Source organism: Microtus pennsylvanicus, chromosome 13 (assembly GCF_037038515.1).
Source record: "Microtus pennsylvanicus isolate mMicPen1 chromosome 13, mMicPen1.hap1, whole genome shotgun sequence".
NCBI classification, from domain to species: domain Eukaryota; kingdom Metazoa; phylum Chordata; class Mammalia; order Rodentia; family Cricetidae; genus Microtus; species Microtus pennsylvanicus.
In genome coordinates, this window is record NC_134591.1 from 60,174,225 (window position 1) to 60,195,960 (window position 21,736).

Genomic DNA, 21,736 nt, shown 5'->3' on the forward strand with positions numbered 1-21,736 from the left:
TGCTACCAACATAACACGCTTTACCAAAACAGTCATTGTCGTCATCACCACCATCATCACCCCGTTCTTTTCTTGTTTTGTTTGTTTTTGTTTTTGTTTTTCAAGACAGGGTTTCTCAGTAGCTGTGGAGCCTGTCCTGGAATTCGCTGTGTAGACCAGGCTGTCCTCGAACTCACAGAGATCCACTTGCTTCTGCCTCCCAAGTGCTGGGATTAAAGGCGTGCGTCACCACCGCCTGGCTGTCACCTCGTTCTTTATATTATTTCCTCACAGGGATGGGCTATCAAATTACTATTGTTTGGAATCTCTTTAGGTTCTTATACATAAATATGCAGTGTAGTATTGTATTCAGTTTAAGTTTTTAGAAATTGCACATCAAATTTAAGCATTTTAGTCATGCAAAGTGATGACATAGTTCCAGAGTCAAATCTGTCAAAAAACTGGGGAAAGTGAATCTCTGAGTGTATCCCTGCTACCCATGGGGGATGCTCCAGATTCCTGATTTACCTGTTCATCGATTGTTCGTCTGAATGGGTACTAACACTTTAGTACTAATTTTACTTTTTTTAAAGTTTTGTTTTTACTTTTCAATTGTGTGTGTGTGTGTGTGTGTGTGTGTGTGTGTGTGTGTGTGTGTGTGTGTGTGTGTGGTTATTTGTATATGAGTGCAGCTACCTGTAGAGGCCAGTAAAAGGTATTAGATCCACTGGAGCTGGAGCTGCAGGTGACTGTGAACTGGGCCGCCCCACCTCCGTGGATGCTGGAAACTGACCTCGGGTCTCTCAGGTCTCCTGTAAGAGCAGTACTTGCTCTTAACCACGGAGCCATCTCTCTAGCCTCTTATTAGCTTTCATGTTAGTTCTTCTTTAGATAAACAGAACCAAGGGCATGTACCTGCACACTGAGACACACTGCATACATTTAGTCAAAAAAAAATCCAACAACAAATTCTTTAAAAGTTAAATTAATATTAAAGTGTTAGTACTCGCTCAGATGAAGCATAAAGAAAATATGATGCTATTTCTCTAAGTGATGTTCAGAAGTTGAACTCTTAAAGAGACATTGCATCTAGGACTCCTCCTGTCTAGATCCTGCCGGCCATGGGCCACTCTGAAAAATGCAAGTAACAAAATACAGAACCGAATAGAGAGGTCAGTTGGCCATCATATGTGCACAAGAAGAAATTAACCATCTAAAGCAGTGTAATAGAACAGAGAAAAACCAGAACATGGGGGGGGCATCAGAGGAAAGAATTAAACTCCCCCCTAGAGATTTGAGACAGCACTGTTTACCCATTGACAGCCCAGGGCCTGCAACTTCGCCTTTGGTCCTGTGGCTTCCTGGAACTTGAACAAGGAGGTCAACATCCAGCAGCCAGAGAGGCGGGGCCTGGGACGAATAAGAACCCAGACTCCCTGTCTGCTTGAGACCTCTGGGGGCACAGCAGCAGGCACTTCCCACCCACCTCTGAGCCCTCATACATGCGCCGAAGGAACTTATTCAGTGAGATAATGGGTCAGTTTTGAAAACCAGAGTTAGAGAAGCGATAATACATTTGTGTGATTTAGTTCTCGGTGTTTTATATAGACGCCATCTAATTACTTAGTCTCTCTAAGCCTCCACTCACAGAAATCAGAGCAATAATCCCCTTCTATAGAATGAGGGTAATAACATATGTGCCTTGTTGCTTTGCCGTTTTCACAAGGATAATCCACATTAAGCCCCGACACCCGGCAAGCGCTGGGTACCCTCCAGCTCCTTTCTGTCTGTATGACAGTAGTGTGCTCTGTGCTGCGGGAGGATTTGGAGACAGAGGTCTTCAGGTTAAATCTCAGCTCTGACTTCATTAGCTTAATGGCCTTTATCGAGGGTCTTAACCCACTTGGCCTTGCTTACCTCCTCTGTAAAACTGGGATAACAACTTTATTAACCTGCATTTGGGTGACATGTTAAAGCAACCCAATGAGTAAGTGATCCGGAGGCAATGACGCTCTTCTGTTGTCATTGCTGTTGTTACCTTCTGTGTTAAATTCCTAATATACTTCTCTATTAAGAATGTCTGGGCTGGGGATAGAGAGATGGCTCGGTGGTTAAGAGCACTTATTGCTGTTCCAGAGGACCCAGGTTCAAGTCCTGACTTCCCCATAGCTGCTCACAACCACCTGTAACTCCAGTTCTGGGAGACGTGACCCTCTCTTCTGGCTTGTTCAGGCATTAGGTACACACATGATGCACTGAAAGGCTGGCTAAACACTCATACATGTAAAATAGTCAAATAAAATACAGTATGTTTAGTAAATGAATCCCTGGGCTGAGGATACATCTCAGCCAGTATAACCCTTGCCTAGCACGTGCAAATCCCTGTGTTCAGTCCCCAGCACTGTGTAAGCTAGATGTGGGGGCACTGGCCTGTAACCCCAGCACTCTGGAGATGGAGGCAGAATCAGTCATCCTTGGCTACTTTGTGAGTTTGGAGCCATCTTGTATAGTCCGAGGCCCTTTAATCATTTCCTGCCCAGACCCAAAATAATCACACAGAAACTAATTAATTACAATACTGTTTGGCCAATAGCTTAAGTGTATTTCTAGATAGCTCTTACACCTTAAATTAACTGGCTCTACTATTTTATATTTTACCACAAGGCTCGTGGTTTACCAGTGCCAGGGGCACACAGGCATCTTTCTCCTCCAGCGGCTACATGGCATCCCTCTGACTCTGCCTACTCTCTCTCTACATTTCTGATTGAAATTTTGGACCTTGCTTTATTCTGTTAAGCCATTGGCCAAAGACAGATTCTTTATTAGCCAATGACAATAAAACATATTCACAGCATACAGAGGGGAATCCCACATCAGCTCACCCTTTCTTTCTAAATAAAAAGGAAGATTTTAACTTTAACATAGTTAAATTACATACACCAAAATAGGTATCTAGAAAGAATTACAGTTACAATATTAGTCCAGTTACATTTGTCAAATTAAGGAAAATACTCTATCATCTATCCTATCTTTGAGATTCTAAAGCTTTATACCTACTCTATCTTTTATCATAACTAAGGAAAAGTATAACTATCTATTCTTCAGTTCCATCAGAGACTCCAGAAAGAAATAATATTACCTAAGTAAACAGAAAGTGTATTGTAAACAGCTTCTAAAACTCTAGAATAGACAGAAACATCTCACTGCCTGGAGAGTTACCCAAACTTCTTCTGTAATGTCGGAACATCCATCTTCAGCCTACAGGCCCATAGTATCTGGAAGACTTTTTTGCTAAGCAGGAAATTTCAAAGACAGTTCCACCCCTATTGGCAGTTTGTCAGTCACTTTCTTCTTTATCCTGCAGAATGTCTGGCAGACTCTTTAGTGAAGCAGGAACTCTGAACGACTGTCTCAACTTCTTTTATTTTTTATTTTTTGGTTTTGGGAGACAGGGTTTCCCTGTGTAACAGTCCTAGCTGTCCTGGAACTAGCTCTTGTAGATTAGGCTGGCCTCGAACTCCCGAGTGCTGGGATTAAAGGTGTGCACCACCACCACCCGTCCTGTCTCACCTTCTTTAGGTAACTTCAGCAGTCATTTTTCTCTGGGTCCTACATGTCCAGTTCATACAGCACACCATCAAACAGTCCAGGCAAAAACAGTTTTTTACCCAAATGGCTAACAAACTCCATAAGGAGCCTCTTCAATGCCCATCTTCCTCTTGAAATAATTGGTGCTGCCAGGGGCAGAAGTGTCTCGTCATAAAAAGTTCTAAGTTCTTAAAACATTTTAAATGTCATATTTTGTTAGTCTTTGAAAGGTCTGAAGAATACCTATCTAACTGAAATATATCTCTGTATATCTAGAAAACCTAACTAACTTGACTACAAGCTCGAATATTATAAATGACTATCTATTAACCTGTATTTCTTAATTATACATTACATCTTTAACTGAGCTGCACAAACCATGACACCTTAATCAAGAGCAGAAATACACATATAAAAAATTGACCTTAAATTGTTTCAATAAACCAAGATCCATACCAATGCAAAGTATTCATCTCTATAGCATGTTCTCCTTTAAATGTAAACAAACATTTATAAACAATCATTTAGGGAAATTGGGCACAGTTCTCTCCAAACTGCTTCCTGCTTTTTGTTGGGCGAAGTATATGTTTGGGGCTCATGGAGACTTTTTGGGGGTGTCTTGACCCTTCAAACCACATTAGTCTGGAAGGAATCTATAGGTTCTCATCCTCTGTGGAAACAAAAGCAGAACCTCTTTCCCAAAGCAACATATCCTTAGATCCAAATTTTGAAGTCAAGATACCTTTAAAGTATATATTTTTGTACAATGAAGTGTCTCTCTGTACTTAGCTCATTCATAGTCAACAAAGTCAAAGAAAACATAATAATATACATAATCCAGACTCTGTGTATTTCCCATTTTTACATGGCTTATTTTTCTTTACTCCTTTAATCTATTACTGTCTATACTCTGTCTCTTTAAATATTTTTGTTTTATTTTTTTAAAAACCATTTACTTCCTTTTATAACTGTCTATATTCTTCTCTCTCTCTTTCTCTCTCTCTCAAGCATATGTATATTTAACCAAAATTGCCATTTAGAGGTCTTTTCCGTCTATATTTGTCTTTAGTGCATATCTGTAATAATTTTCTGACAAGGACTGCTTCTTAAAATGCAAAGCAGCTTGACTAGGACTAAGGCTGTTTTGCCTTTTGGCTAGGCCCAGTACAACATGGCGGAGGTCCATTCACTGCTTCTGAGACTGCCAGGTGGGAGCCGTCCTCACTACCTCAACTCTGGGTAGCACCATGCAGAATATAAACCCTTTTTTATCTGAGTAAAAGCTAAATCTGTCTTGCAGTGCACTGCGGTGGGGATCTGCCATGCTCTCCTGCCTGTGCACACCTAGCAGACCCGATCCGGCCACTTGCCCAGGCTGGGGTGCTAAGCAGCAAGCATGCTCTCTGCTACTTTCCTCTTAACCCCGAGCGGGCATACAAACACCCGAACTTGAAGTGTGTGACTTGCCACAATGGTTAGCTCCAGTCATTTGGATGTTATTCTATAGATGGATGCTGCTTGTTTGTTTCCGGCTGCCCAGAACTGAAATAATCACACAGAAATTATGTTAATTGCAATACTTCTTGGCCAATGACTCTAGTGTATTTCTAGATAGTTCTTCCACCTTAAATTAACCCATTTCTATTAATCAGTGTATCGCCACATGAATGTGACCTACCAGTAAGGTTCCATCTGGTGTCCAACATCTGTCTTCTGCAGCAGCTACATGGTGTAGGAGGTCCTTCTGTCTATGTGTTACTTTCACTGGTTAATGAATAAAGAAACTGCCTTGGCCTAGTTGATAGGGCAGTACTTGGTAGGTGGCGAAGTCAGAATTGAATTCTGGGAGGAAGAAAGCAGAGGGAGAGAGACGCCATGGAGCCACCAGAGATAGACATGCTGAATGTTTCCCAGTAAACCACTGCCACGTGGCGATATACAGATTAATAGAAATGGATTAAATCAAGATGTGAGAGTTAGCCAATAAGAGGCTAGAGATAATGAGCCAAGCAGTGATTTAATTAATACAATTTCTGTGTTGTTATTTCAGGGCTAAGCTAGCCGGGCACCCAGGACAAACAAGCCGGCCTCCCTCCTCCTTACAACAACATGGCTTTTCCCTGACTCTGCCTTCTTTCCTCCTTTGTCTGCTTGGAATTCCCACTTTGCTCTATTCTGTTAAACCACTGTCCTAAACAGCTTTATTCATTAACCAATAAAAGCAACACATGCAGAAGGACTTCCCATACCATTTCCCGTTTTCTGTTCAAATAAAAGACCCTGTATCTATAAAGGAAGGATAGGAGGGAAAGAGAAAGGGAGGGAAGAAGGAAAGAAAGAAGGAGAAAAGGGAAAAAATTAAGCAGCAACTCAGATGATATTCCAGAAGCTTCTAGAATTGAGAGAATGAGGAACATCTGACTGGATTTTACAAAGGCAATGACCTGCAGGCATCTGGAAGAATTTGAAAAGCAAAAGTGCCCCTCTCTCTCCACCTCCATCCTGTTCAGGAAGTTTTTGCCCACCAGTAGGACTGTGACTCAGTTTAGAGGAAGCTGGGGTTCTTTAGAGCACAGAGGTTTCTTAGTTTGTGGTGTTTGCTTCTGTGTCTTTGTCCAAGCTCAGGCCAGTCACTCATCCTCCATGAGCCTCAATGTCCTATGACAATCACAGCACCAGCCTCACAGTGGGGTTTCTGAGGAGCATGGTCATGTGTGTGTGTATGTGGAAATACATGACGTGGCATGAGCACTCAGCTCCATGACAGTGGCCATGACAATGACGTCAGCGTTAGTGTGGCAATGTATGGTTCCCATCCCCTGGAAGCTTGGGCAAGTATTAGGGGCCTACATTAGACCATTAGCAGCCCCCATGCCAACAGCCCCCAGATGGGGCTGAAGACCATTTAAGCTAAATGTTTGAATTACTTGTTTACTTGCTGTGACAAAACACCTGAAAGCAACTTAAGGAAGGAGAGGTCCAGTCTGACTCATGGCAGTAAAGTCAAGGCGCTAGAGCTGGAGGCAGCTGGTCATGCCGCATCCTCAGGCAGGAAGCAGGGGAGATTAATGCTGCTACTCAGCTCTCATTCTTGTTTTAGCTAGTCCCTGGCATGGTGTGGCACACACTTAGGGTGATTATCCCCCCCCCCCAGTTAACCTCCTGTAGAAATTTCCTTACAGACATCCCCAAAGGTTTGTCTTCTAGATGAAATCAAACTGTTGAATTTAGCCACCACAATGCTTAACATGGCTCCCACATGAGACCACTCCTCAGAGTTATTTAAAGGCCTGGGTGGGTGGTAGGTTCCCATCTTGACAGTTGTTTTCCCAGTCACAGAAGCAGGAAGAGGAAACTTTTGAAACCACCTGCTTTGAACATTTCCACATGGCTAAGTCAGGCATCACTCACGCTCTCCTCTTATTGGTCAAAGCAGCCTCGTGACTTTAGCACAACAGGGGTAGACTGTGAAACCCACCATGTTTTCTGAAGGAAGAGGGATGGAAATGCTCTGATGACCATTGCACAGGCCAAGAGGCTAGGGCATGGTGTTTGGAAGAAGAATCATGGGGAGGAGTCTAAGCAGGAGGCGGTGGCATGCTTCATGAGAACAGAGCCAGCCGGAGGGTATCTTGCAGAGTCACCCACCCCAGACTGCATTCATCCATCCTCATACCCCTTCTCTTGCCCATCACCGAAGAACCATGGAGGGACAGTTGTGTATCAGATGCTCTGATAAATACTGGGCATCCCTGTTGGAGAAGGCAAGGAGCATGGTACCCATAATGTGGTGAGACACAGCGCTGCCCTGAGCTGACCCCTAGTCTAGTCCCCAGCTCCCCAGTGTTGATGGGAGGAAGTGGATAGAGCTGATGCCTCTGCCTCAGGCCTGACAGTTGAGGGGAGAACAAAGAAAAAGGCAGCGTGATCCAAATATTAGCCCCTCTGGAATGGCAAACAGACTTGGCTTTTTATAAACCTGCAAATGATGTAACCGGTCACATCTATAAGGGTCCCAGTCGACAAAGCTCACAGTTCAGACTTTATGTAATTTTCCATTTAAAAAAAAAGCAAAACAAGTCCTTGTTGGCTGACACAGTTTATAGAGAGGGGTTTTGTTCATTTGTTCATGTGTTTGTCTCTCAACACATCTGCTTTTCTCCCTCTGCCCCCAGCTCCCTGTGGTGGTCACCTGACTTCCCCCAGCGGCACCATCCTCTCTCCAGGCTGGCCTGGCTTCTACAAGGATGCCCTGAGCTGTGCCTGGGTGATAGAAGCTCAGCCCGGATACCCCATCAAAATCACATTTGACAGGTGCCTGGGGGAGGGGTGGCCTGGATGACGGCCACACTGTCACAGAGTTGTCTGGAGGAGGGTGGCGCCCATGCTAAAAGATCAGGGGAGGACGTGTGTGGGGACGGAGCTCACAGACTTTACCCTTAAGTTTGCTTGGTTCATTGGGAGTCCACAGCTGGGGAGCAAAAGAAAAGTGGGTGATCACCTGGGCCCCTAGAGCCCTTTTGTCTACTATGCCCTTAAAGAGAGATGGCAGGTAGACACCATTAGAAACCAAAGACACGTGGCATCTGAGGACCAGACCCACACATCCTCAGCATGGGAAGGAGTGCTCCCCAATCTCTGTCCTACATCCTGCTCAAATGTCCCACTCCCAGGCTCTACGTAAGCCCCTTGATGGGAGAGCAGCTCCCGTATATGAACCTAGACTTCCTCCAGATGGGGCATCAGTGGCATGAACTCCATGGTCTGTGAAATGTCCTGTGAAGGTTGGCAGAGGAAGCATGGTGTGCTCCGTGGGGCACTTGCCCACACGTGACCTACTCTGCTTTGCTTTGGGTGGACGCCCGTCCTAGAACATTGTCTCCGGGTCTTAAGATGGATCCTGCTCCCTGTTCTAGAGAGGACTGGGTGTGTACTTCCTAGAGTAGAAGGAGGAAGAGAGTAAACTACAGTAGAGAAAGTTCCTTCCCCGCGATTAGTAAATCTATGCAAGTTACATTAAAATATCCTCGCTGTGGATGTCTGGTTGTCCAGAGCCCTGGGGAAGCGGGGCAAGTGGTACACTTTGGGGTTCTTAAAACATGGCCATTGGCATCGTTTTGTAGGTTTAAAACCGAGGTCAACTATGACACCCTGGAAGTGCGAGATGGGCGGACATATTCAGCACCTTTGATTGGAGTTTACCACGGGACCCAGGTGCCCCAGTTCCTCATCAGCACCAGCAACTACCTCTATCTCCTCTTCTCCACTGACAAGAGTCACTCAGACATCGGCTTCCAGCTACGCTATGAGAGTGAGTCTCAGGGGGTGATGCCAAGAGGTAGACATCCAGGCTGGCCGGGGTGGGTGGAAGCCCCCTGACTATGCTCTGCCATGGGCCCAGCCCCCGCCACCTGCAAAAATGCACGTCCCGGGAGGTTCTTCTCCATTCTCAGCCCCTCTCAAAGGTCATGGGAGCTGAGTTGCTTATGACCTTCAGGCCAGGTCCCAGGTGCACACCTCATGGCTTCCACTGTCTACAGGTGTAAGGCTGCCATGTCCTGCCCTGGCATCAAGTGCTTGACTGACCATGGCCTTGAAGTTAGCTGGCATCTCCCTCACACCTGCCATCTCTAATCATCTTCCCTATCTATCCCCTTGATTTAGAGGGTTAACCTCACGTCAGTGCTTTCCAGACCAAATAAGGAAGTGCCATGGAAGAGCATCATAAGGACAGAGTCGTTGGCTTATTCATCTTTTGTCAATAAGCCTTTGTATGGTGCCTAACCCTTAGTGAACATTCAGTAGACCTGTGTTGAGTGTGTTAACCAGCCTAGCCCTGCTTGAGAGCTGGGCTTTCTAACCCCCCCCCCCCAAATACCAAGGGCCACATTTCATGATTCAGTAACTGGCAACTTCTGCCTTTGTAAAGCAAGGCCTCCTTTGATAAGTCAGGAGGAGTTCCTCCATGGTGACATCACGTGCTTCCAGTTCCAACTGTGACCTCTCTTCTCCAGCCATCACCCTGCAGTCGGATCACTGTCTGGACCCAGGGATCCCCGTCAATGGGCAGCGTCATGGAAATGACTTCTATGTGGGTGCCCTGGTGACCTTCAGCTGCGACTCGGGCTACACATTAAGCGATGGGGAGCCCCTGGAGTGTGAGCCCAATTTCCAATGGAGTCGGGCCCTCCCCAGCTGCGAAGGTGAGGCGCACCAGCAGGGGGCACTGAAGAGCACATTCTTTTCCTGCCCTGACAAACCCGAAGCCTCAGGCACTGACTCCCCCACACCCATCAGTGAAGTTGGCGGTTTGGGAGGGTTCATGATATCCAAGAAGGATGGTTAGGGGAGCTCTCTGAGACACTCTAATTCTCTCTCTGCCCTCTTCATTCCTGCAGCCCTCTGCGGTGGCTTCATTCAAGGCTCCAGTGGCACCATCTTGTCACCAGGATTCCCCGACTTCTACCCCAACAACTTGAACTGCACGTGGGTCATCGAGACGTCACACGGCAAGGGTGAGTGTGGCAGGGACTGACCTTGCGGCCAGGACTCCAGGGTCCCAGGTCAGAGCGACGTCCATGAAGATTTCACTACATAGTGACATGTGATCTTAGTCTGAGTTTTCTCACCAATAAGAAAACTTGCAGGACTCACGCATCTGTCTGTATCATAGAAATTGCTCAGGAAATACTGCGGAGAATCTAGCCTCTCCATGATTTAAGAGATCCCACTAGTGACCAGCCATCAAACCCCATTCAGCAGAGCGTGTCCCATAAGACGGCAGTACACACTCACTGGTACAGAGATGGGAAGCTATTCCACAGAAGAGGCCTCCATTATCTTTGTTGTCAGAGTGGGGAGCAGAGCTAGGAACTGAATGTAGGACCGTATGCATACTTGGCAAGCCCCTACCACAGAGCTACATTCCCCAGCCCTGTTTTTACCTTTTTGAGACAGAATTTTGCAAAGTTATCCAGGATGGTTTTGAACTTGTGATCCTGTTGCATTTTGCTGTCTGGGATTGCAAGCCTGTGCTGCCAGACCTAACTGCTGTCATTCTTGGTAAACCTGTTATCTCTGCGTTGCTTCTTAGGTGTCTCTGAAACCTTTGTTCTTGCCCTGTATCCTAGAGGAACCAACGACATGTCTGTCCCCTCTTCCCCATGTTCACCCTTCGGATTCAGAGCGTGGCAGCCTCCTCTCACACAGCTTTCTTCTTCCTGGGGATGACACACATTCATTTGCCTCCCTAGATAGTGTTACTGCCTCAGTTTCCCTAACAAATATAGTCTTTGGGAGTCCAAGTTCAAAGCAAGGTGCTAGCTACAAGTTAGTACATACTTCTGAGCAGTGTTTGCCAGATTGCACCTGTATGGCAGACACTGGTAGAGATGGGCAGAAAGCAGGCTGTTACAGCCCATACCCTCCAGGTGCTTATCCTAACATCCTTGTAGAGGTGGCTCCCCCAGTCTGTAGTTCAGCAAGAATTTCAGGACCTGGCCTCACTGCTTTGACTTTCCTACAGTGGGAATGGAAGGCTGGCATCTATGTTCGACAATCTGTCGCTGATAATTGTGATACATGCCTTTAATAAAAATAAAATAAATACTCTAATGTAGAGGAAATTAGCATGCAGAGGAATTGGGATGAGGGGGTTGAAGAATAACCCTCCCAGATACCCAAATACCAGTATGAGCTGACAGTGTGAGGTGAATATACTAGTCCAGGAGTGGACATCCTCAGCAGGGGTACAGTGCATGTCCAGGAATAGACGCCTCTGTGTCCACAGGCCTGTGCACACAGACAAAACAGACTGTAAGACATGACTGAAGTACCACTTTAGATATACCGAAGAAGTTAAATAAACAGAATTTAGAAACAGTGGGGTTCTGAGGCTAGAGTAGAATCGCAGTTGGTGAAATGCTTGCTTTGCAAGCGTGAGGACCCGAGTTCAATTCCCCAGCACCCATGTGAAAAGCAGGACACGGTATCTGTCTCAGCTTCATAATTCTAAAGGCTCTCTGGGGCTCACTAGTCAGTCAACCAATCCTAATGAATGAGCCCCAGGCCCAAGGGTGAGACCCTATCTCCAAAAACAGTATGGACAGCCATTGAAGGAAAACACCTGGAATTAATCTCTGGTCTCCACATACACACCTGCCCATGCACATACAGCTTCTCCTTACACACACACACACACACACACACACACACTGAATGAGTTTAACTATTTGAAAAAAACATTAAAAATCCCATCACTTTCTCATCCACGAAAGTGCATAGATAGCAGCAATAGAAAGTCATAGACAGTCTGGCCTCTGGTAGGATGTGCCTTTAGCAGAGATAATCCATAAAGGCAAATGCTGCTAGATTCAATTAAAATTTAAAAATTGATAGGATTTGTATAAAAAAAACCCTCCACGAAAATGCAAAGTCAATAGTAAATACGCAAAAACTCTCTATGATGTATGTAATTGACTAAGGACTCCCAACCTGATGTTGTAAAGAGCTCCTAGATTCTGTAAGAAAACTGCTCGGCCCATCAGCCTGAAAAATGAGCAGACCTATAAACTAGCACTTCATAATTGAAATACAAATTGAAAACATCAGCCCCACCAATAATTAAAAGACATGCAATTTCAGCCAGTAATGAAACAGTTTCTCTTTCCCTGCCGTGTGAGGACATCGTAATGCACTGTGTGGTATGGACGCAGTTATACCTCCCTGCCTTCCTGCCTCCCTGCTGACCACAGTAGACAAGCCTTGGCTTCTCCCAGCAGTGGTCCAGGAATGGGAATCAGTGTGGCCTCTGTAGCCAGCAGTTTCACTTACTGTAATTTACCTGAATACACGTAGTAAAATGGCATATTATCGTGGAACTGTCGGGGACATTTTTTTATTACATAAAAAAATTAAGAATTAGGGCTGAGAGATCCCTCAGTTTATGACATGCCTGCTCAACAAGTGTAAGGAGCTGAGTTCAAGTCACCAGCACTCATGTAAAAAGCCAGGCACATCAGCTCTTGTCTGTAACACCAGAGCTGGGGACGCAGAGATACGAGGCTTCTTGGGACTTGCTGGCCAGCTGCTAACCCAGTCAGTAGGCACCAGGTTCACTGAGAGACTCTGCCTCAGAAAATAATGTGGAGAACAATAGAGGAAGACACCAATATCACCCCCTGGCTTCTACACACATGCACATACACATTAATTAGCTAATTTAATTAAATACGAACTAGTGACGCTGGAGAGATGACGCAAATTCAGTTCTTAGCACCCACATTAGATGGTTCGTGACTGCCTGTAATATAAACACACACATACACACACACACACAAATAAAATAAAACCATGAAATAAACACAGTTCAGCCACAGAATGAAACGCAGGCAGCTACGCAAAGGAGTAATGTGGGAAAGAATGTCTGTAGATCATCAGAAGTGTGCCAAGAAGTTGCTGAGTAGGAAAGTATGCCCCCCAAATATGTTGTGTTTATAAAGCATAAGCAAGGTTGTTTGTATAGGCAATGCTCTGCAGCTAGCCACCCCACATGTCGACTAGCTGTCCTTTATTCTCATCTCTGGACTCCTTTTCCCATTAATGAGGACTATCTTTTATGTAATCACACTGTTTGGATAGAGACGAATACTTGAATGAAATATCATTTCTATACATCCCACACATATTGAAATAGCCACCTTGGCTTTCAAGGCCAGTTCTGCTTAGGACTAGGAACACCCAGAGTTTTTCTATCAAGGCAACATGGAAAGAAACCTCCCGGTAATCAAGGCAGCCCTGAGGGTCCCTAGAAAGATAACCCTTGTATTCAAGGTGCCACCTATCTGGGCATGTATGATCAGAGGGATACATGTTTCTGTGTCTGAGCATCTGTGATCATGTACGTGTCTATGTCACTCTATTTCTGTGCATGTCTACCTAGAAGACACTTCAGCTCATCGGCTATTTAACAAACACTTGTTTGATGAAGTTGACCCAGCTCTCAGTGTACCGTGATGAAGCAGGCAGAAAGTCATGGACACTGGAGCCCAGCCCAGATTGTTAGACAAGTGTCCCGGAGATCAAATGTGAGCCTGTGTTCAAAGGAATTGGCCGAGGTAAAAAGTCTGTAATCAGTGAGAGGTGATGAATGACCAGAGGTCCTCACACCTTCCTTAGGACCAGGCAAAGGCGCCCCCTAACCTCTAGCATCAAACCCCCAAGTAAACCAGCGAGGGAAGCCCCAGGATATAGCTGATCTCTTCAGCTGCCTGCTAAGTCCTAGCTACCCAGACCTCAGCTCAGTTTCTAGAACTTGCCAGCATCAGGAGAGAGAAGACAGTTCCAAACTTGCATTTTACCCCCCATCTCCATGACATATCTGGAGCTCTTTGAAAAATGGATCTCTGGTTCCCAGCACCCCACCCCCTCCACCTGACACACCAGGAAGTGCAGATCTGTTTGGTGGGGTGAACTGAAAGGATCAGCCCCCACCCTTCTCCTGGGATTGGCTCCCAAGACAATTGAGCTAATAGAACCCGGCTGCTTATTTGAGCTACTCCCAAACAAACTGAAACCCAGCTGGAGAAAGTTGAACTTTATTCAGAGTTGTTCAGCCGCCATATGGCAGGGTTTCTGGAGTCAGGGTCAGACCCAGACTGAGAGAGCCAGCTTCGGCCACCCGTCCTCAGTAGGCCAATTAAGGGAATAAAGGATTAGTGAGAAGCACAAAACAGAGAGTTTTTCAATGTGGACACATTGAGCAGAGGAACAAAGAGGTCCTCTCTCTCTCTCTCTCTCTCTCTCTCTCTCTCTCTCTCTCTCTCTCTCTCTCTCTCACACACACACACACACACACACACTCTCTCTCTCTCTCTCTCTCTCTCTCACACACACACACACACACTCTCTCTCTCTCTCTCTCACACACACACACACACGCACGCACGCACACACGCACGCACTCAGTGAGTATGCTACTACTCCATGTCCTGGTAAGGTTTGGTCTCACCAATCACCATTATCTCAGCTCCAGCCTCTCCTGCAAGATGACTAGTTCTCAGAACCGCACGTGAGGTCTCCTTTCTGGAGAAAAGCCCCAGCTCTGGCTAACACCAAGACCCCAGCCCATTCCTTCTCCCCATATGACATTTCCTCAGCATGAAATCAGAGTCACCCAGAGTACTATATCTCAATATTGCCATAGCCAAAGGAAGAAGTGCAGTACGTCTTTAGGTTACACAGGGGTGGATGGTAAAGGGAATTAGCATTGCAGGGGTCCTTAGAATGTGACCTTGAAGAGACTTCAATGTTACTGGGAAAATGGCATTCCTTCTTTGGGGTCCTTAATATCATTAATAAAAGAATTTAAAGGCAGTCTTGGAAGCTTGAGGACTATTTCATTAAATTTCATGGAAAAAAACAACAGGACAGGCAAGAGGCAAATCCAGACAGCCACCCGGAGGAGGGGAGATGGAGAGGAAGTTGTGCCTTCTAGGCATGGAGCTCAGAAGCAGCGAGGAAGCCCAGAGTGTGTGTCCAAGAGCAGGCCTAGGACTAAGGTCTGAGTTCACAGGGCACAGATTTGCCCGCTTTTGTACCCAAGGCTCTTGTGCCCCAGGACAAAGGATTGTCCCGGGACACTTGGCTAGAAATAGAAACAGAAGACAGCTTACCAAGAAGGGAAAAGCACTTCCAAGAATGGAAGTGGACTGAGAAAAACATCCCCAAAGTCCCCAAAGTATCAGGCTACATTATACAGAGAGCCCCTTATAATTTTCTAGTACCTGCACCACCACCACCCGCCCCCGTCTGTACCAACCACACCACACACACACACACACACACACACACACACTGCTCTGTTCTGTGAAGCCCACTTCAAGGTGAGGAAGGACTTCCAGTCTCCCTCGGCAAATGGGCTTCTTTGATGTGTTAATCTTGGCATTTTAGACACTAGTCTATGTCCTCACCAGGAATGGCCTCTCCTAACCTATAAGGTCCCCTGGGGACCTGGAGGCCAGATCACCTGCTGGGTCCCTGATGTGTGCCCAGGTCCCTGCTGTGTGCCCAAGGGAAGCTTGGCAGTGTGGCTCTTCCAGCTGTGCCTCATCCTGAGGACTAATTGCCGCCTGGGAGGAGAGTCTGCCACTCACCCAGGACAGCCAAGGGAAGGAGCCTGCAGAGGGAGGGACCCAGGCAGCTTTGGCTACTGCCTTTCCACCTGGGCTCAGGTGATACTGTGATTTCTGCCCTGTGCAGTAGCTCACGCTACTGTATGCATCTGTCACGCCGAATAGGATTCAACTCGGGGAGAGGCTGTGTTTGCACGCTGGAGGAGCAGGGCCAGGCCCGCGTCTCATCCACTTGTTTCTGCTGGTTACTGTGTCTGACCCACATGCTCTCTTCACTCATGCTCAGACCTGTTTGCTAAGGGCCGTACCTACCCTCTCTGGTGAGTCCCTCTGGGCTTTTCAGGAAGGCCCCCAGGCACAGTTGTTCAAACTCACCCACTCCCGCTCCCGCCCCACTGAGATTACCTACTGCTGCTCTTTCCTTCACTAAACTAGATCTTTCTCAGCACTAGGCACCAAGCCTAATGCTTGGTAGGGATGCAGGACCCGTATCCTTGGGTGCGCATTGGTTACCTCCACATGAAGTATTTACAAACCGTACCCTAGCCCCACCACCTCTGTGATTTCTGTCTCTCCAGCTCTCATCGATACTTGGGGAACCCCAGTTCCTTCCCCTCCACAGGGAGGTGAGAACATGGAATCCTTTTAAAATGTTTTAGCCTTAGGGGCTTCGATCCTTCCATCATTTACCAAAAGTGCGTCTGTGACGGTGAACATGCGGCTCTTTTCCGTTTCTACCGGCCAGTGGAAATGCTTTGCATGCAGATTGTGACTCAGTAGGCCTGTAGGGAGGCCTTTCTCCCAGGCTCCCAGGTGATACCATAATGCAGGTCCATAGCCCACACGCAGTAGCAAATGGGCCCTGTCCTTGTCACACTACATGGCCCTTGAATGTCCTGGCTCGTACAGACGCTGATGCATAGACCCACACAAACTCAAGAGCTGTGCTGGTTGTTAATATCCTTCTGTTCCATCAGCTTCCTCCCCACCCTCCATCGGCCACCTACTCTCTTCCTCAGCCTGAGAGGCTGCATCCTGGAGTGGGAGGGCAGAGGACAGAATTGCCTCGGCAGTCAGGCGTCCTGGCTTCAGCTCTGCTCTCTATGAGAAGGACCTTGGAGAAATAACTTCAGCTCTCTGTGCCTTGTTTTCCCCGGGTATAAAATGGATGGAGAGGGAGCAGATCGCATGCACATTTTAGGGTAACTGGCAGATCCATTTCTACAGCTTCGCTTCCAGCTGCTAAGTGCTGGCCTCAGAGCAAGCGAAACAGAAAAAAAATAATAATAGTGGCACCAGGGACTTAGAACTCAGTGAAGAAATATTGTTGCTTCTACTTTTGCCTTACACTTTTAACCTCCTTCCTGCATTCTAACACTTGTAGGCGCCATGGACATATGTCCTTATGCAAAGTGACGCAGCCACATCTCCACTGTTCTCCAAGGGTTCTCACGTCCCCCGCTTCCCCGCTCCAGTTCTCCCTGCTGCCTCTGCCCCTCGTCTATCTCAGGTCACTTCTCAGCTTCCTCTGCCCCTTCTCTGATGCCGCAAACTGTCCTAAGCGCGCTCGTCCACGCTGACGGCTTCAAATGCCACCTTCTGCTGGTGACTCTCAGATCCCCTGACGTCCCACCCGAGTCCCAAACTCCCAAATCTTTCTCTAGCTGCTCCCTCGACGCCTAGATGCTGCCCAGGATGGGTTGGCACCAGAGCCACTGTTCTGCTCTCTGTGCGGCTGCGTGTCTTCAGGCTGAAGCGCTCCCAGCCACCCCTTTGCCCCTTTGCATCATGCCTGCCCTTGCTGCCAGCCCACCTGCCTGGCATCCCTGACCCACCTCCTGCTCCTGCCCCTGATGTCAAGCCCCACCTCTGGTCCAGTGCGAGCAGCCATTGTTGTACTGACTTCTCTGCCCCTTCTCCTCCAGCTCCGTTCTTCTCATGACCACCATCTTGCTATAACCAAAGACTGACCTGTGCTGGGAGGGGACAGCTCTCTGTTGGCTCCAGGGAAGTACCAGGTCTGTCCCCAGCTTCAGGTCCAGGTGCTTCTCCCTAAATATGCCCAACTGTTATGCTGCTCATGAAATTCTGGACATCACAGCTGCATTGTCCCCAGAGATAGGCTGGTCCCCTACCGGGACAATCCTTATCTTAATCTGCTGAGTGGCTGTGCATCCTGCCAAGATTCAGCTCAGGTTGAATTCTTTGCAAAGTTGTCCCACACGCCTATCTTCCTGCTACATTTTTTAATCAATTACTCACTACGCGTGCATGCTTCTGTGAGTGTGTGTTTGAACACTGGCACACGTGTGTGTGGAGGCCAGAGGACGACACTGGCGTGGTTCCTCAGAGCCGTCCATCATGATTTTGGAGACAGGATCTCTCACTGGCCTGGTCTTCACACACACACACACACACACACACACACACACACACACACACACACACCTGGGGATTGAACTCAGGTCCTCACAACAAGCATCTGACTGACTGAGCCATCTTCCTAGCCCCTCCTCCTGCTGTAGACTGTTGTCCAGGCACCCATAGCAGGCTGGTCTACACTCAGTCCAGCACCCATCCCTCTGACGGCAGCCCTTTGTGTAACACGCTGGATCTCCACCCACAGTACAGATTCCCTAAAGCCACAGTGAACGGCGGTGAGGCCATATCCGAGATAGCCGTGGCTGTCCCTGGCTGTCTCCAGCCACCTCCCCACGCCAGCCTGGGCCTCTGCTCTCTCTGCAGGCGTGTTCTTCACCTTCCACACCTTCCACCTGGAGAGCGGCCATGATTACCTCCTCATCACTGAGAACGGCAGCTTCACGCAGCCCCTGAGGCAGCTGACGGGTTCGAGGCTCCCAGCACCCATCAGCGCTGGGCTCTATGGCAACTTCACTGCCCAGGTCCGCTTCATCTCTGATTTCTCCATGTCCTATGAAGGATTCAACATCACCTTCTCAGGTAATGAGCATGACCGTCCTGGGAGAAAGAAACCAGGGGCCATTCTCCCCCCTCCCCCCCCCCCCCCCGGTGTAGCGCTCCAGTCTCAGGATGACAGACCTCAACACTGCAGCCAGAGATACTTAGCTTAAACACAAGGAAGGGCTTCCCAGGAGTGGTCTCAGCAGGGATTAGTAGGTTCATTCCCTGACTCACTGAACGTGAGGGTTTCCTAGGTGCCCCTTCCTGCTCTCCTGGCTTTACATTTTCCTCTCAGTCCACTTCTACTGTTCCACAGCCCCGACAATCACAGAAGGAAAGAGTTGGGAGGTAGGGTATCCACGTCTTCAGTCTCATTTAGGGTCAGCACCGGTGCTCATTGCAGACTAATGTACTGGGGAATCCTGAAAAGAAGGCTCTTTCTTGGCGTTCAGGGAGAGTGAAGAGGGCTTGGCTCCTGTCGCCACTGTCCCCAGTTCCCTCATTCTGAGGTACTCAAAGGCCTCCTGCATTAGCAATACAGGATGTGTCTCAGCTCAGTCCTTTGCTGCCCTCTACCCAGGAGCCCCATGTCACCTGCCTGGGCAGGCCTGACCAGTTGGACCCTCATCCCTACTATACAGAGCACTGGGCATGGAGAGATAGTCACTTTCATGGTGTCACTAAAGACATCATGGCAGGTCCTTGATCCATCGTTACCACCTGCTGTGCTTACCATCGGTCTCAAAGCCAGCCTCACCCAGAGGAAACTTCGAGAGAGCCATTTGGAGTCAGGATCCTAGAGCAAGCTGCTTGAAGCAGAGTCACAGACTCTGACCCCCTGAAAAGCGCTGATTGTGTCAGGCTGGTTAGTGCCAGGAGAGAAAGCACCAGATCTCAGGGTTCAGATGGAACCCAAGGAACAAGGAGGGGAGGGAGGACCCTCAGAAGTCTTCCACGGAGCAGTTCTCCAAAACCCTGAGCCCCAGTAATGAGGATTCCCAAAATTTTCTCTTGACCTCAGCCCTCGGGATGACTCTTCCCCCACACTTGTTGAGGGCTGGCGTGCTCTAGAGTCTCTGTTATTATTTCTGGTCCTTTCCCGGGCACTGCTGCTGTCCCCAGCTGTCTTTGCGCCTGACACGCCACTGCCTTCCTTTGCAGAGTATGACCTGGAACCCTGTGAAGAGCCGGAGGTCCCGGCCTACAGCATCCGGAAGGGCTTACAATTTGGTGTGGGTGACACCCTGACCTTCTCCTGCTTCCCCGGGTACCGTCTGGAGGGCACGGCCCGCATCACGTGCCTGGGGGGCAGACGGCGCCTGTGGAGCTCGCCTCTGCCAAGGTGTGTTGGTAGGTGGTCACGTGCTTTCATTCTGCTTCCCTTGATGGGGTGGTGTGAGGTGGAGGCTGATGGGCCTGGGTTCGAGGATCAGCATAGCCACACTGACCTGCAGGGGCGGTGCTGGATGGGTAGCCTAAAGACTTCTGTGAGATGCAGAGGAATCCGCTCTGTGGCCTGACCTGGCCTTTGCCAAGCAGTTCCAGTAGGCTCCAGTCCGCTCACCCGCAGCCATTAGCACAGGCCTCTGCTTTCGGATGTCTCTTACATAACACTGTAGTTGGGGGCCTAGCAGAAGAGGAATAGCCTTTGCCCAACAGGAGTCCAGTCCATCTGCATAGGGTGTCTGCTCTTGGGAAAATCCCTAGGAAGACCCTCCACCCAGTCAGGGAGAGAGAAGGGCAGGAGCTGGGATCGGTTCTGGTGCATTTAGTTCACCCCCGTAAAGCATCTAGCTCCTGGAGATGCGAACAGTGAACACAGAGAGGGACCCCCATCCCCACGGAGGGGAACACGCCAGAAACCCATAGACATGTACCTAGGAAGCAGGACTGGGAAGCACAGAGGAAAGACAGTCAGCAGAGGAGGTGGGGAGGGGCTGCAGAGGAAGTGCCGGAAGGAGGCTGCATCTAAAAGAAGGTGGGCAGGAAGGGCCCCCTAGTAAAGTGTGTTCTAGCAGGGATAGGGAGGAGCTGGATGTGAGGAGATAGAGTGGCCAGGCCTCAGCCATGATGCTGCCTGGGAAGTCATTTGGGTGCAGGTAGCAGAGGAACCAGAGATGGCGAGGAGGACAGGGAGTGGGCGGGGAATAGGCACCAGGCTGGCCTACATTCTTGTCAGAGTCCTGAGGGAGGTTAATCAGGGCTCTGGGCCCAGAGGGAGTGGGATGCCTAGTGACAGCCTAGGACAGTTGCTACAGTGGTGGTTTATAAGGCTGGAGACCCACCCTGTTTGCTCAATGCCCTCAGCACAGGGAAGAGTAGAACACAGGGTGAGTTAGTGAAGTGCTCACCACCTCTCAGAAAACACAGGGAACAGATCAAAGAAGCCCCGCATCCATTAAGCCTGGAACCAGCATCTCAAAGCCCCTGAGGTGTGAGGAGTATGGCCCAGTGGTAGGGAGCTCTCCTGGCACACAGGAGGTCCAGAGTTCCAACTGTGAAGTGGGAGGAGAGAGAGAGAAAGAGAGACACAGATAGAGGAAGAAGGAAGAAGAAGAAAGGGAGGGGAGTGAAGAAGGAAGAAGAAAAAAACCCAGAAGACAGAAGAGGGCTGGGAGGTAACTCAGCCAGTAAAGTGCTTGTCTTACAAGCATGAGGACCTGAGTTCAATTCCCAGCACCGACCTAACAAAGTCAAGAGTGGTGGCACACACTTAGAAGCCAGCACTGAGAAGGCAGAGTCAAGTGAACCCCCAGGGCTGACTGGCCACCCAGCTTGTTGTCCTGGCCAGCTCCTGGTTTATCAGACTCTGTCTCAAAAATAAAGCCAGGTGGGCAGTAGAGCTGATTGTCACCTGACTCACGCAAGTGCACAAGCACACAAAAACAAGAAAGAAAAGGAAAAGCAAAAAGCAAACAAGCCTATGCGATCAGCCCTTCCCTGGCCAACTCCACGGGGGCTGGGGCTCTGCAGAGAACAACTGACCAGGCTGTCTGGATGAGCTGTGCCCTGCTGAGCAGGCACACAAATCAAGGTCATGTCTCTGCCCTGCCAATTACCAAACCATTAGCACCACCAGACCCTTCTGCCTGACTTCCTCATTTGTTAAATGGAGA

General features: G+C 48.3%; 1 protein-coding gene across 5 annotated transcripts in view; it reads left to right on the forward strand.

The window, feature by feature from the left end:
- The window catches only part of Csmd2 (CUB and Sushi multiple domains 2), a 547,650-nt gene that overhangs the window by 364,251 nt on the left and 161,663 nt on the right, over positions 1 to 21,736 (forward strand). For all 5 annotated transcript variants that reach the window (XM_075945152.1, XM_075945154.1, XM_075945155.1 and 2 more), the window contains 6 exons: positions 7,743 to 7,881; positions 8,691 to 8,878; positions 9,582 to 9,770; positions 9,966 to 10,082; positions 18,444 to 18,659; positions 19,782 to 19,970. In XM_075945152.1, coding sequence (XP_075801267.1) covers positions 7,743 to 7,881; positions 8,691 to 8,878; positions 9,582 to 9,770; positions 9,966 to 10,082; positions 18,444 to 18,659; positions 19,782 to 19,970 — 1,038 coding nt within the window. The remainder of the gene's footprint in view (positions 1 to 7,742; positions 7,882 to 8,690; positions 8,879 to 9,581; positions 9,771 to 9,965; positions 10,083 to 18,443; positions 18,660 to 19,781; positions 19,971 to 21,736) is intronic.